Source organism: Rhineura floridana, chromosome 10 (genome assembly GCF_030035675.1).
Source record: "Rhineura floridana isolate rRhiFlo1 chromosome 10, rRhiFlo1.hap2, whole genome shotgun sequence".
In the NCBI taxonomy this organism is placed as follows: domain Eukaryota; kingdom Metazoa; phylum Chordata; class Lepidosauria; order Squamata; family Rhineuridae; genus Rhineura; species Rhineura floridana.
The window spans coordinates 42,512,805-42,526,667 of NC_084489.1; the positions used below are offsets into that span (position 1 = coordinate 42,512,805).

The window sequence follows — 13,863 nt, forward strand, 5'->3', positions numbered from 1 at the left end:
GAACAGCAGAGTTAAAATACAAAGTTACAATAAAACATACAAGGTCACAACAAGGTAGAGTAAAAAACATTGAATATAAAACATGAACGTTAAAATGCCTGGGAGTATAACCAGGTCTTAACCTGGCGCCTAAAAGAAAGTACCGTAGGCGCCAGTCGTATCTCCTCAGGTAAGCTGTTCCATAGTTCTTTAGTGCCATTAGAAAATGCTTTTGTTCTTCCTAGCATATTCAGATTTCCTCTTGTAAAGAAGCAGCAGCAGCAGACACACCCTCCTTGTTTGAGCAAGTTGAAAAGATACAGAGGTTTGGTAGAATAATAGTTTTATGTTTTTGTATTTTATTTCCATAACATACATAGCTAAGATGCCAATAAAGTGGGAAAAAAATGCAGCATCTATTTCTAATGGAGAAAACATTGGAGAAAAGAAATAAGCTGTCACTTGAATACTGAAGAGCTGTAAACTTCAGTAAATATAGATGTTGCAGTGTCACGAAATTTGATTTTCAATTTTTTTTCATGTGATGCTGATATTAACCTCAATAAAGAAAGGTACACAGTGCAAGCAACTAGGACTGGGGAGGCCTAGGACCAAATCCCCACATGGCCATGAAGGTCAGTGGATGACTGAGACCCAACCTTTCTCTCTCTCAAGATTGCTGTGTGGATAAAATGGGATGGGGAGAATTTTGTGTGCTGGATATAATGTAATTATATATATATATAATTATATATATATATATAAATATATATATATATATATATATAATTATATATATATATATATATATAATTATATATATATATATAATTATATATATATATATAATTATATATATATATATAATTATATATATATATATAATTATATATATATATAATTATATATATATATGTTAAAAATAGTATATGGAAAATGCTCCAAAAGTATTTGAAAATATATTTTCTCAATATCTTTCCATGCAATTTATGGCTGGGCTGACTTAGTTAATCAGGAGATAAATGTTCTGCAGACATCTTTGGTGCGGCTTACTATGTTTGAGCTTGCTCTCTTCTGCTTTCGGAAGTTAAATCTCTTGGAAGTTTATATGGAGAGGGTTTGGCACTGGAGCGAAATATTGGGTCTGATAGCTTCCAGGTCTGTTCCAACCTTACCAATAAATTGCATTAGTTTTTACTGTTTTTTTCAGTTATTTTTATTACTTTTACAAAACTTTAAATCATCATAATACATCATAATACAAAACATTCTGCAACAAAGCAAAATATAAATAAATGTCTTTCCTTCCTTATGAAGATGTCCAACATGCCCACACTTTGCATCTGTAGGCTCCTGAGCACTACTTGACAATGGTTATAAGAATATGGCACAGCCAGCCTTAATTGTGACTGGGATCCAAAGAGCTATTTTAGGTGTGCTCAAGGATTTAAGCTTGCCTAATGGAGATTCTGACCTCCCTTTCAACAGGAGATCCTCCCCTCCCTCTCTATCATAATCCCTTCATTTTCAAATGAAGTTTGCAGTGTGGCCAAGGGGACTGCTGTTTGAGAAACAAAAGTCCTATGCTTCCTGGGGCATTGCATTTTTTTGGTATCCTCCTGGCCATGATTTTTCCCAGAGATTCTATTTCTGGTTCTATAAATAGGGCACACCTTGCAGCCTAGACTAATGGGATACTTGCGCATTGACAAGTTCATAATAGAATCCCCCCATCGCTAGCAGCTGGCTGTGAGTACCCTGTTCCATTACTTTGCCATTCTGGATGACTGCTATGATGTCAGCATTCTGGATAGTGGACAACCTATGAGCAATAACAATGCAAGTTCGACCCTTCCTGGCTTCATCCAAGGCCTTCTGGACAATCTGCAGACAAAGGCAAAAGACAAACATCTTTAAAATGATACATTCTAACAGATACAGTATGGGGGTCAGCGGGTTAAGGAAACAAGGCTGTGAGTTGACTAACCTTTTCACTCTCTGTGTCAAGAGCTGATGTGGCTTCATCCAGAAGAAGAACTGCTGGTTTTCGGACAAGGGCACGGGCAATGGCTATTCTTTGTTTCTGTCCTCCGGAAAGCTGTGCTCCTTTATCACCTACTCGAGTATTGTATTTCTGTAAGGTTTTGTTTTTTAAGAAAAAAGCAATAAATTATAGAGCAATACAATGTGTTGCACTGAATATAAAGGAGAAATGATAGATGTAGTGTATTTTTTAAAATAAAGCTCTATGACAGGGCTGGGGAACCTCTGGCCTTCTAGATGTTGAAGTATAACTCCCACCATCCCTCTCACTATTAGTCGTGCTGGCTAGCCACAGGTTCTCCAGCCCTGCTGTGTAATGTAGCATGGGATCCTGAGCCATTAACATCCAAGAGAATTTTTCAAATAGCTTCAGTTGGAGCTGGATTGGATACCTAAGTTCTTTGAATCTAACCAAGTTTACAGACAAACATATTATGGCTGACCAATCACTAATAAGAGAGCCAGCGTGGCACAGTGATTAGAGTGTTGGACTATGACCTGGGAGACCACACAGCCATGAAGCTCACTGGGTGACCTCGGGCCAGTCACTGCCTCTCAGCCTCAGAGGAAAGCAATGGTAAACCACCTCTGAATACCGCTTACCATGAAAACCCTATTCATAGGGTCGCCATAAGTCAGAATTGACTTGAAGGTGGTCCATTTCATTTTTTCATCATTAATAAACAAACATTTGCCTGAACTTGAGGGAGAAGGGGCAACAAGGAAGATTTCCAGGGCCAGCTTCTCTGGAAGATCCATATGCCCAGAATTGCCTTCTTTCTTTTTCTTTCTTTCTTAATGAGAAATTTATTAATTTATGGGGTATGTCAATGCAGTCTTATCAGCTAGTATGCTTGAGAGACTAAGTTAAGCACACAAAGCTCAGTCTAGAGAGCATTAGTCGTGCCTACATCCTATTGAAATTCATGTAATTATACAGAAGCAAGAACCAGTATGTGCAACAGGGCTTACTCTGAGAGAAATACGCACAAGAATACAACCTTAAAAATGCTTAAAATTAATTCTAAATTTTAAGACGGGGTGGACATCCTGTAGACCTCAGCTTAATTTCATATAAGTGACAGTGAGAGATGGGGAACAGCGGCAGAAAGAGAAAAGTATACTCCACCACTTTTGTTTTCAGCCTTGGCCTGCCCGCTATGAGCACACGGCCCCTGACACAGCCCCAACAAGTACACAGCCCTCAACAGGAAAAAAAACCCTAAGGATTTGACTGCATGTTTCAAGTGGCATTTGGGCACACATAACTTTTACTAGATAATGATGCTCTGCAGAGCTGGGATCAGTGCAAAATGGAATAGCTATTCTTGTGGAGAAAGAAAATGCTGGATAATGCAAGGACATCTTCATTTACCTCTGGGAGATTTTCTATAAAATTGTGAATATTAGCTGCTTTAGCTGCTTCTTCAACTTCTTCCTGGCTGACAACTCGGCTGTTGTCTCCATACTGGATATTCTCTGAAATGCTACAATCAAACAGAATAGGCTCCTGCTGCACAAGGCCAAGTTTGGATCTCAGCCATTGTATATGTAGAGATTTGGTGTTCACTCCATCTGCAAACTGTAAATAAAAAGGGGAAGCACATAATGTCTGAAACGAGTTCTCCAGACTTTGGAAGATGCAAGAACAAGCAGCTGAATCTACCTAAAACTTAATTTTAATTATGTCTGTAATTAGTGCATAGACTTTGTTTTAATTTGAATGAAATCTATACTATTATATGTTTAACTTGAATTTTATGTACTCATATTTCCAGGATTGCACTGATCTGGTTGTAGTCAGATGCATGTATGTTCAGATTTAGTCTTGGGAGTGAAAGAATTTTCTGTGTGAAGGCTTCAGATTTATCTTTAGATACAGAAGTAGTTTCATTCATTTGTAAGTAAATATATGCAGCCCTGCCTAGAGCACCCTTTTAGAGGATACTGTAAATATTATTTGCATGCACAGTAATTACCCAACAATCTGAATAAACACTCTGAGTCAGGGGAAACCCAGAGCCCAGAAATAGTTCTGCCAAGGATTTCCAAGGACAAGAGCCAAACAGGCGCTCCTTGTCTTGAAGCCCCAGGCAACCCCAAAACACGATAGTCAGTGGTTAGTGGCCAAGGTACCAGGTTCAGAGTCAAATTTCCCCTGCTGCAAAGAACACACATGGGTAAATAAGAAGTAGCTTTATTGAATAAAATATAAGTGTACAATTAATAGCAGCAAAACAATTCCTAAAACCCATACGCAAACAGGAGTTTAGGTAGAACATACAAGAGAGTTCAGACACAAACCAAAACAGTAAAACTAACTAGCCTATTCTACTTACTTTGAAGAGGTAATTATTGCAAATCTCACCTCTTCCCCGGGAAAGGCATAGGTTGGGTAGTGAAGGCAGTGGAACCCCACTCAGGTAACCACCCGTCAAGATGAAACCCAGGGGAACAAAGGCTATAGGTTTCACCCCCTATACTTAAGGAAAAATCCCCAGCAACAGTCCATACTATTTTAGTCAATCAGGGGGCTTTCTAATGAGGTAATGCTTCCCGAAACGTCTCCAGTTTTCACGCCTAACAGGCCACATCCTACCCCCTGATCTTAATTGTTCTCAGGCCTGCTTGACCTTGGTACCAGGCTCTCATCAGATAGCAAAGATAAACAGGTGCTGCTTCTCAAGCCTCCTAATTAGCTGCAGCTGAGAAACGAAACTTGGAGTTTTCCACTCACTCAGAGGCCCATCTCTACACAAGATGAAATCCCCACAATTCCCTGCATCACAGCCATGTTACATTAAACCATTCTGAACCATGCTACAATTTCATGACATTATCAAACTCTGGAACAGCTAAATCTACAATTTTTGACATCTAGGCGAGTGAAGAAGACTTCCAAGTTGAAATGTTTGTGGCAATTGTAACCACTGTTGGCCATTTTCATTGCCAGCTTCAACTGTAACTATTGGTTACATGTCCATGCTCAAGTATGATTTGCTGTCTGTTTATAAGGATATTAACATTTTGGAGAATTTGTTAATTTTTTTTATTTTTAACACTTTGGAATTTATTGCCTTTTTTATTTAGCAGGATTTATATACTGCTTTATCACCAAACATTTCTGTTGTTTACATACAAATTAATAACAGTTACATTTTTGTATGAACCAGCAAAGGATCTTGCACATTATTCTCCCCCTGCTTTTATATATTGTTCTTAATACATATGTGTTGAGGCATCTGATGCTTATGTCACTCATATTTTGTGCTTAACAGGCTGTAGCAAAGATTATACTTGCTACAGGGATGCCTCTAAAAAGACAAACTTCCTATGGTTATCCTCATTCTGGCCCAACTATCTCAAAGTATTTGCTTGTATGCATCACACTGTGAATTCCTACACCTCTGCTCCGCTCAGGGTGACTGTGGAGATCATAAAAATGGCAACAATCTATACCTAGCGTAGCTCTAGACCAGCCTTTCCCAACCAGTGTGCCTCCAGATGTTGTTGGACCACAATTCCCATCTTTCCTGACCATTGGCAATGCTGGCTGAGGCTGATGGGAGTTGTGGTCCAACATCTGGAGGCACACTGGTTGGGAAAGGCTGCTCTAGACATTACAGCTAGCACAGGGAATCACTTACTGAAAAAATGATTTTGATGTAAAGTTTATTCTCAGCTAAGATGTGGGGGAAAAGTTACTAATTTAACCCTGAGGATGGAGGAGAATATTGTTTGGTCTTCACTTTAGAGCCAACTGACCGAATTTGTAGTTCCCAGAAGTGCAGGTCAGAATGCAATTATCAATTGGATGGGCCCTTCTCTGAATTCTGTAGCAGATTTTTGATTTTTCAAAATGCATTCAAAAATGCACATTTTATGAGTAAAATGTTTGTAAAAATGTTTATGTTTGGAGAAAATACATAAGAAAGCACACATAAACATGTATTTTTAGGGGGAAAGTGTGTACAAAAATCTGCATGTTAGGTAAAATATGTACAATTTTTGTATGCTTAAACGAAATCTGCAGAAAACAGGATAGAATGGACTTAACGACTGAACACATACAAAACTGACACTGAATGGCAACAGGCTGATCTTCTGTTTCTACTTACCACTTGTCCTGATCCTGGGTCATAGAATCTCTCCAGCAGCTGAATGGAGGTGCTTTTGCCACAGCCACTGCTTCCCACCAGTGCCAGAGTTTGCCCTTTGTTAACTTTTATATTGAGTCCTTGCAAAACCTGAACTTCCATTCTGGTTGGATATACAAAATGGATGTCTCTGAATTCAATATTACCTTCAAATTTCTTCTACAGGGCAGGGGAAATGAAAATAGAAAAGTATTAAGACTTCACACATTTTCTTATTTAGACTTTCTGTTTTTTTACATAAAAATAATTCTGAAAAAGAAGATGCCAGTCTCTGGATCAAAGATTGCATAAAGGATAGTGAATTGTATCATCATGTCCTTCTCACTCCTGCAGCCCCCTGAACCCTCTTTAGAGGGCCAAACACACTCTTGAACAGTTGTGGGATGTTGCGGATTGCAGTGGGAGAGAGAAATTATCCCGAATTGTACTTTGCACAAGTGGAGTTTTGCTCAAGGCCCTCTGACCCCCCAAGAGAGCCTTTGGAGAAGAAAGGGAAAGGAAAGATGAGCTGCATAAGCAGCTTTCAATTTGTGCGATGTTTAGCCACAAACCAATAAAAATAACATGCCAGACAAAATGTAAATGTAAAATGACAATGTAAAAGAGAGCCATTCAGTCAATAACTTCTCATCTTTCAATTGGATAGCCCATCATTGACCAAAATTTAAATCCAAACTTACCAATAATCTAAACCTATTAAGCTAACAATGAATAAAATAGAATGCTACTGTGACTATTAAAGAGAGAATGATTTAGAAAGCTATTATGTCCAATAAAGGAACTTTTCAGATGCCAGTTTTTCACAATAGTAATTGAACTGATACCAGTAAAATAAAACAGCATTTCAATTTCTGATTTGGATCCCAAGCCCTTAAAGATACAGTAACAGGGTGCAAAGGTAGCACAATATCTAATTCTTGTTTAATATCCAATGACCTTTTGTATAATTCCTTTGTTTTATGGCACTCCCATCATACAGGCAAAATATTTGATTTTTTCCCCTCTGCATGATCTTTACAGAATCAATGTGAAATTATTTTAAAATTTGCAGAGGAAAGAGGAAGGTGAAATTCTTGTTCTTTATTATATTAGTGGTTACTCTTCCAGGTAACCTGCTCTGCTCTGTGTACAAGGAATGGCTGGTTCTCTGTAAGGCCTTTTACATTTTGTGGAGTGCCGCACAGTAAATGTTTAAAAACCACTGGGGACAATCCAGCCAAGTGCAGCCTTTTAGACCTCATTAGAAGGACCTAGCTAAGTATGTGCTTAATGCTCCCACTGAAAGGAAAGGGACTGGCAGAGCAATCCCATGCATGTTTACTTGGAAGGAAATCCTACACCCTCCAAGAACACTTACTGCCTGATAATGTTGCGTTCAGGATTGCAGCCATAAAATCTTTAACCGTGGCTGGGTTGCACCCTTTGTTATTTTTTCTTCATGGGCGTCACTGGTCACATTTGATTGAAAGCCATAAATCAGAGCTTACCATTTACAATCCGATTGTGCCTGCTTTGCTCCTTCCAACTAGTGCTGGGGAAAAATAAACCATGATCCTGTTTGGATGTAACACTTAGCCACAGATTGGGTTTGTTTCCTCTCTGCACTAGCAATGAGGAGCAAAATGTTGGCAAAGGAAGAGTGCCTGAGTGTATTTTTCCACAGCAGAGTTACAAGGCCAAGAAGCACAGAGTCCGTGCAGATCTCAAGGACAAGTATCCAAGGCAACCAGCTGGCCTTATCTATAAGACTTGGCAGATCTGGCCAGTCAGTGTGGGGGTCGAGGAGTTTGTTAGTAGAGAGAAAGAGCTTGTAAATGTATCCTGAAACTTTTCATGTCAGTAAAAGTGACTCTTAAAACCTATGTCTTGTCTGGCTGAGTGATTCAACTGGGATCTAGCCTGTCACTATACTGTTCTGCATCCTGGGCATCTGCTTGCGCCAGATCCAACATCCAACACAAAATACCCCAACAAAAGCAGTTCGCTAGGCAGGACTGTGCCGCTACACTGGCCTCCCAGTAAGCAGGTTCAGGTTGCTTACCTGAAAGGGGAGAGGTGAGGCAGCAGGGAGGTTGGTGCAGTGCAAACGCATTGAGAAGAGTGCTGGATTGGCTCCATTGATGCATTTGTACTGCACTGACTTCGCCGCCCCTCCTGGGTAAGCAACTGCAACCCACCTGCTGGGAAGCCAGCAGGTCATAGCTTCTGTAGCTATGCACAGCTGTGTGAACTGGGCTATTCTGAATGCAAAATTGATTGATCTGGTCACCAAATCTACAGTTCCTTTCTTCCACAGAGACCTAATAATAATGGGACCGCAACATTTTTGTTGCTAAAAGCACTATCTGTATGGCCTTACCAATTTTTCACCTTCTTCACTGTAGCTGTCAATTCGTGGTTTTCGATCCAAAAGCTGAAAAATTCTTTTGGCAGAAACTTTTGATTTTCCAAAGTCTGGTGCAAGAGAACTAGACTGAGCAACATTTATAGCAGCAAAGATTACAGAAGCGAATACTCTATAAAACACAAAATATAGAATCTAAGGACCTGTATTAAAAAGCAAAAGTAATATTTTAAGAGAAGCCATACATCTCTGGAGTCAGCTGCAAACTACCATTGATCTTGCAAGCTGGGTTTTACGCAGTGGACTCCTTTTAAACTGTCCTGTGATAATGCTATGTACAGTCGAGCCATAACACACTCCTTCTGATATATCTAAAATAGTATATCTATACACAAGAGAAAGGCTAGAAAAACATCCACCATCTGCAATTCATGATGAATTATTTTAGCAGAAGAATTTCATACTATCCAAGTGAGCCTGCTTAAGTTAGGTAAACATATTTGAGGCTATAATTCTTACTCACACTTATGTTGGAGTACTGAATAGACATGCATAGAATCGCACTGAATCTCTACACATGTGACTAAGTAAAACACTGTTCTCTCAATGATCAAGTTACATCAGCGGTGTTCACATGTTTCTTCAATGAGGATACATTATGTGTACCTGCCTACACAGATTGTTGATTGGTATGCTTGTACAGTTATTCATACGCAACATTCAACAAGTTTACAGTCTATGTACAGTGTACACAGATTGCTGATATGTACACTTACATAGTTATTCACATGTAATTTAGATGTAAACAGATGTTTGGGAAACTTTAATGGGGACCCCCACATTTGTGCAACTTGTCTTTGATGGCCTTGGAGTTCAGGCCAGGAAGGTGCTTTGTCACCTGCTCCTCCCCTTGCAGATCAGAATGGGATAGGAACCTGCTCCCCTCCTCCCTCTGTTGCTCAGGACCTTTAGCCTCATCTCCTTCTCAGTTCTCTCTTCATAGAAACTGCGGAAAGTTGCCAAATGTCCAATAGCTGCACAAATAACCTCTCTATATTAATATATCTATAGTTAGGATGAGTGCAGATCATGCATACAACACTGGGGATGATCAAACCCAGATACATACAAGTTGAGTACAGGAGAGCCCATGATTTCTATTTTACATTTTTGAGGGGTTCAATCCACATGTGACTTTGAAAATCAACACGTATGAAAATCATTCATGGCACACAGCTGTACATGTATACAGTATAATGTTTGAACAGCCCCATCAGTACAAGGGAATGTGAAAATCAGGCTTCTCAATAGCACTGAACAGATGTCAGAATTGAACATGACTTGTTATCTTGACCAAGGCATAGGGTGGTATTCAATGCTAGGTCTACTCCAAGTGGGACATAGTTGAATATAACACATTAAAAAAAAGAGGACAAGTCAAGGAAAAAAACTTGCATCATTCCCTTTGTACATATTTAGGTTAGCTGAACTTGCATCAAGAATCACATTCATGTTTTAGTTTTTACCATTGCTCAGGTTTCCATGTGTTCTACAGACATGATCAAAGGGCTGCAGAATTAATAGCAGATACCAACATTAAGTCCTTTAAAACCATAAGAACACCCTGCTGGATCAGATCAAATGTCCACCTAGTCCAGCATCCTCTTCCCCATAGTAACCAATCAGATGCATCTGGGAAGCCCACAAACAGCCATGAAGGCAATAATCCTTTTTCCATTGTTGCTTCTCAGCAACTGGTATTCAGTGGCCCACTGCTTCAAAATCTGATGGTTCACAATTAGTAATCATTGACAGATTTATCCATTTTGTGTCTGTCTTTCTGTGAATAAATTATTCTACACCAGAACTTACATACACATATAGATATATAGATTTATGAATATAGATTTGCACATTAGTATTTAAAATCAGTTTATGTATTGAATTTATTGCCTAGCTATTACAAAACACAGAGAATACACTCACATAAAAAGTTGTTCAAAGTTCATGAAACAGTGGGCGATAAGCCATGCTCCAAATCTGAAGACAGCAGCATTTATAAAAAAGTTGGCACTTTGGGCTATTGCATATGAAAATCCATGAATGGGAGCCTTCTTAAGAGAATCCCTATTAAAAGAGAAAGCCAATTGAAGAGTCACAATTTGTCTTGAAAAGAAAGGAATAGCAGACAGAGCTTCCACTTCCTGAATCTTCTATATTCTTAGCAATAACAGCAACAACAAAAAATGCCAGGGTCATTGATTTAGCCCTAATAAGCCTTTAAAACTGATGATTTTGCATGATTTAATTTGACTATGAATGGACTACTGAAAGTGAGAATTGTACTCCACTAATATAAAACCAGCTTGGATCATGCTAGCTCTCTTCAGTGTAATCAGTAAAACTGTCCACAAGTTAATTATAAATGAAGTAGCACTTCCTCCCTTTCCACCACAACACTCAAAGAGGACCATGGGAGACAGAGAACACTACTATGGGAACTATATTCTTTTGCACATCAAAAGGTCAGTTAAATTCACCTTCCTAAGCAGATTCTCCAAATTGCTGGTACCATGAGTAACACTGGTTGAATGGTGGAATGGGGCCCCTGCATGCAGAAAGTTTTGACATGCCCCTACAATTAGCTGGAAAAGACCCTCTAGCAATGGGTTCTGCAAGGGCCATTGGCTGTACACATCACAGAATTACACATTTTGGTACCATCAATTCACAGTCATTACAAATATCATATATGTGGGGCTTAAAGGGCTACAAAAGATTTTTTTTAATTGTGTGGAAAAAATGTGCAAGGCTAATTCAACTTGTCTTCCAGAAATTTAAAATAATTGTACACAAGGAAATATATTTTTTTAATTTATGAAGGAATGTAATTAAATAAAACTCAAGAACTTGAAACAGAATGACTTGCATGCAACTTTACCTGTATGGAGCTTCTAAGCTTGAATTATATCTCTCAAAAAATCTATCTTCTCTTGTTAATGCAACCACAGTTCTTATATTTTCTACAGCTTCTGTTGAAATCTGATTTGGGAGAACAAGGAAAGCATGAGGCTTTAACAAATCTCTGTTTAACTAAAGGCCAGATGCTCTCCATGAGAAGTGTAACCTCACAGTTCTACACAATACTAAACTCGGTACAACAACAGGTGGTATGGTATGCTAGGGTCCAACCATTGATACAATGCCAGAAGTCACGTATTAGCACCTTGATAAAGTGGCCTCCATTGGGACTGTTCCCAATTCAACATAAGGAGCCTGTAACATCTCTGCTGGGCGATGGGAGAACAGCATTCTAAGGGCCTTTCAACTTCATGGAAATCTCAGTTCATGGTTCAACTATGTACTCAGCATTTTCATCAGTAAGTATTTGGGAAGAGAGGGGATTGCAGTATGGCATGTGGAGTAGAGTGTTGGACTATGGCCAGGAGAAGATGGGTGTTGAATGCTCTGCCGATTATCATTGCCATGGACCTAATCATAACCATGTGTTTTAGATATAGAGAACTTACTCTTCCAGCTTCTTCAAGGGCTTTTTGATCTTTTGATGCATGACCAGTCACTGATTTAACTCTTATAGCATTTGTACCAATAACAAAAGGAATACAGCCCAGAATGAGCAATGTTAATTGCCAGCCATGTACAAAAGCAATAACAATAGCTGTCACAAGTGTAAAGACAGTCATGGTTAACAAGCCCAGCCGACTTCCAGTAGCCTAAGAAAAACAAAAACAAAACAAAACAAAGAACAGCCCACACAGTGGGAGTTAACGTCATTTTTCTGGCATAAAGAATTCATTACACACACACAACCCAAAGAAGTTTATTCCTTTATAAGTTTTATAAGCTATACTTGTTTTAAAAAATCCAAAATTGCAATAGATGGTATCCAACTAAGTTGTGCTTGGTTGATCCAATGAAATGAATAGACCAAAGTTAATCATGTTCACTAATTTCAATGAGTCTACTCCGTGTATGACTAATGTTGGATACAACCCATTGTCCTGATAAAATAGTAAGTTAAGCATAATTATACTTGTTACTTTAACTAAGAAGGCACAATGAACATTTATTCCCTTTTTAGCCTCAACCAATACAGCTACCCTGTTCTTGCCAAGTCATGCCCTTAAACATTTTGAAAAAGCCATTCAGTAGTCCTACAGAATAGCAATTTTATGACGCAGTTCCTCTTTGTTAGTTACAAGTACTCATCAGGATTTTTGCAAAGGCATCATGAAATGAAAGTAAGAATCTCTTTCTGTACCAGCATAATGGCAGCATAGGATGCTACAACCCCAGTAAATTAGCTAGCGGGATTACAACGGCAACCTTTTGCTGAAAGAAATCATCCACAGGCATCTTTGTCAAACAGCATTCAAGTGGTGAAGGTGATCCTCTCTAGACTGGCCTCTCACTCCTGACTGGCCAAACAACCTATGACTAGGGATGGGATCCGTTGGCTGGTTCTGGTTCAAAAGTATTCCATCCACCTAACAGGCTGGCATTGATTCGAGTTTGTTCTGTATCCACTAGCCACTGCTTTTACTGATCCTTTTTTTCACTCAGAAAAAATATTGATATTAATATCACTATCTTTAAATATGAATATTTTGAAGAAAATATCAATATTTCCTTTAAAAATATGAATATTTTGAAGGAAATACTATTTTAAAAGGAAATATTGATAAATTTTCATTCTTACAATCAGTGTTTTAGAGGCTTTTTTTAGAAGTCCATTTTCAAAAATAGCTGCGGAAATTCACTATATTAAAATCCAATCCTCAGTGATTGAGAATAAGCGAAGTAACAGAAAATTCAGAACCAAATCTGAATTGGGCAGAATTCAAACACATCCCTACTACCTGTGACATGCATTATATTCAACAAGCTACATTTACACATTTCAGCTTATTTCAAACCAAATGATTGACAACATTCCCAAATTAAAGACACTGAGTTGTATCCAACTAAGAGGAGACCCACTCAGAGGAGACCCACTGAAACTATTATAAGGTAATCACGTCCATTAATTTCAACTGGTCTGTTCTGAGTATGACTTGCAATGGATACAGTGCACTGTCAGTGTGGTATATGAAATGCCATGTAGTTTCAAAAGCATTCTACAATAGCTTCTTTTTGCAACCATTGCAATTAAAATTTCAATTTATTTATTGTATTTATATACCGCCCCATAGCCGAAGCTCTCTGGGCGGTTTACAGTAACTAAAAACATTAAAAACAAATATACAAATTTAAAACATCTTTTAAAAACAATTTAAAACACAATTTAAAAATTTAAAACAATTATGTCAGTCTGTTGTT

The 13,863-nt window shown here is 38.4% G+C and overlaps 1 protein-coding gene across 4 annotated transcripts in view; it reads right to left on the minus strand.

Moving 5' to 3' along the window:
* Nucleotides 1–1,170: 1,170 nt before the first annotated feature.
* ABCB5 (ATP binding cassette subfamily B member 5) overlaps nt 1,171–13,863 on the minus strand; it is a 65,625-nt gene continuing 52,932 nt past the window's right edge. For all 4 annotated transcript variants that reach the window (XM_061585945.1, XM_061585943.1, XM_061585944.1 and 1 more), the window contains exons 22-29: nt 12,054–12,257; nt 11,465–11,565; nt 10,510–10,650; nt 8,539–8,695; nt 6,141–6,338; nt 3,398–3,604; nt 1,967–2,113; nt 1,171–1,863 (exon numbers count right to left, since the gene is read on the minus strand). In XM_061585945.1, the coding sequence (XP_061441929.1) occupies nt 1,666–1,863; nt 1,967–2,113; nt 3,398–3,604; nt 6,141–6,338; nt 8,539–8,695; nt 10,510–10,650; nt 11,465–11,565; nt 12,054–12,257 (1,353 nt within the window). In that variant the 3' untranslated portion in view covers nt 1,171–1,665. The remainder of the gene's footprint in view (nt 1,864–1,966; nt 2,114–3,397; nt 3,605–6,140; nt 6,339–8,538; nt 8,696–10,509; nt 10,651–11,464; nt 11,566–12,053; nt 12,258–13,863) is intronic.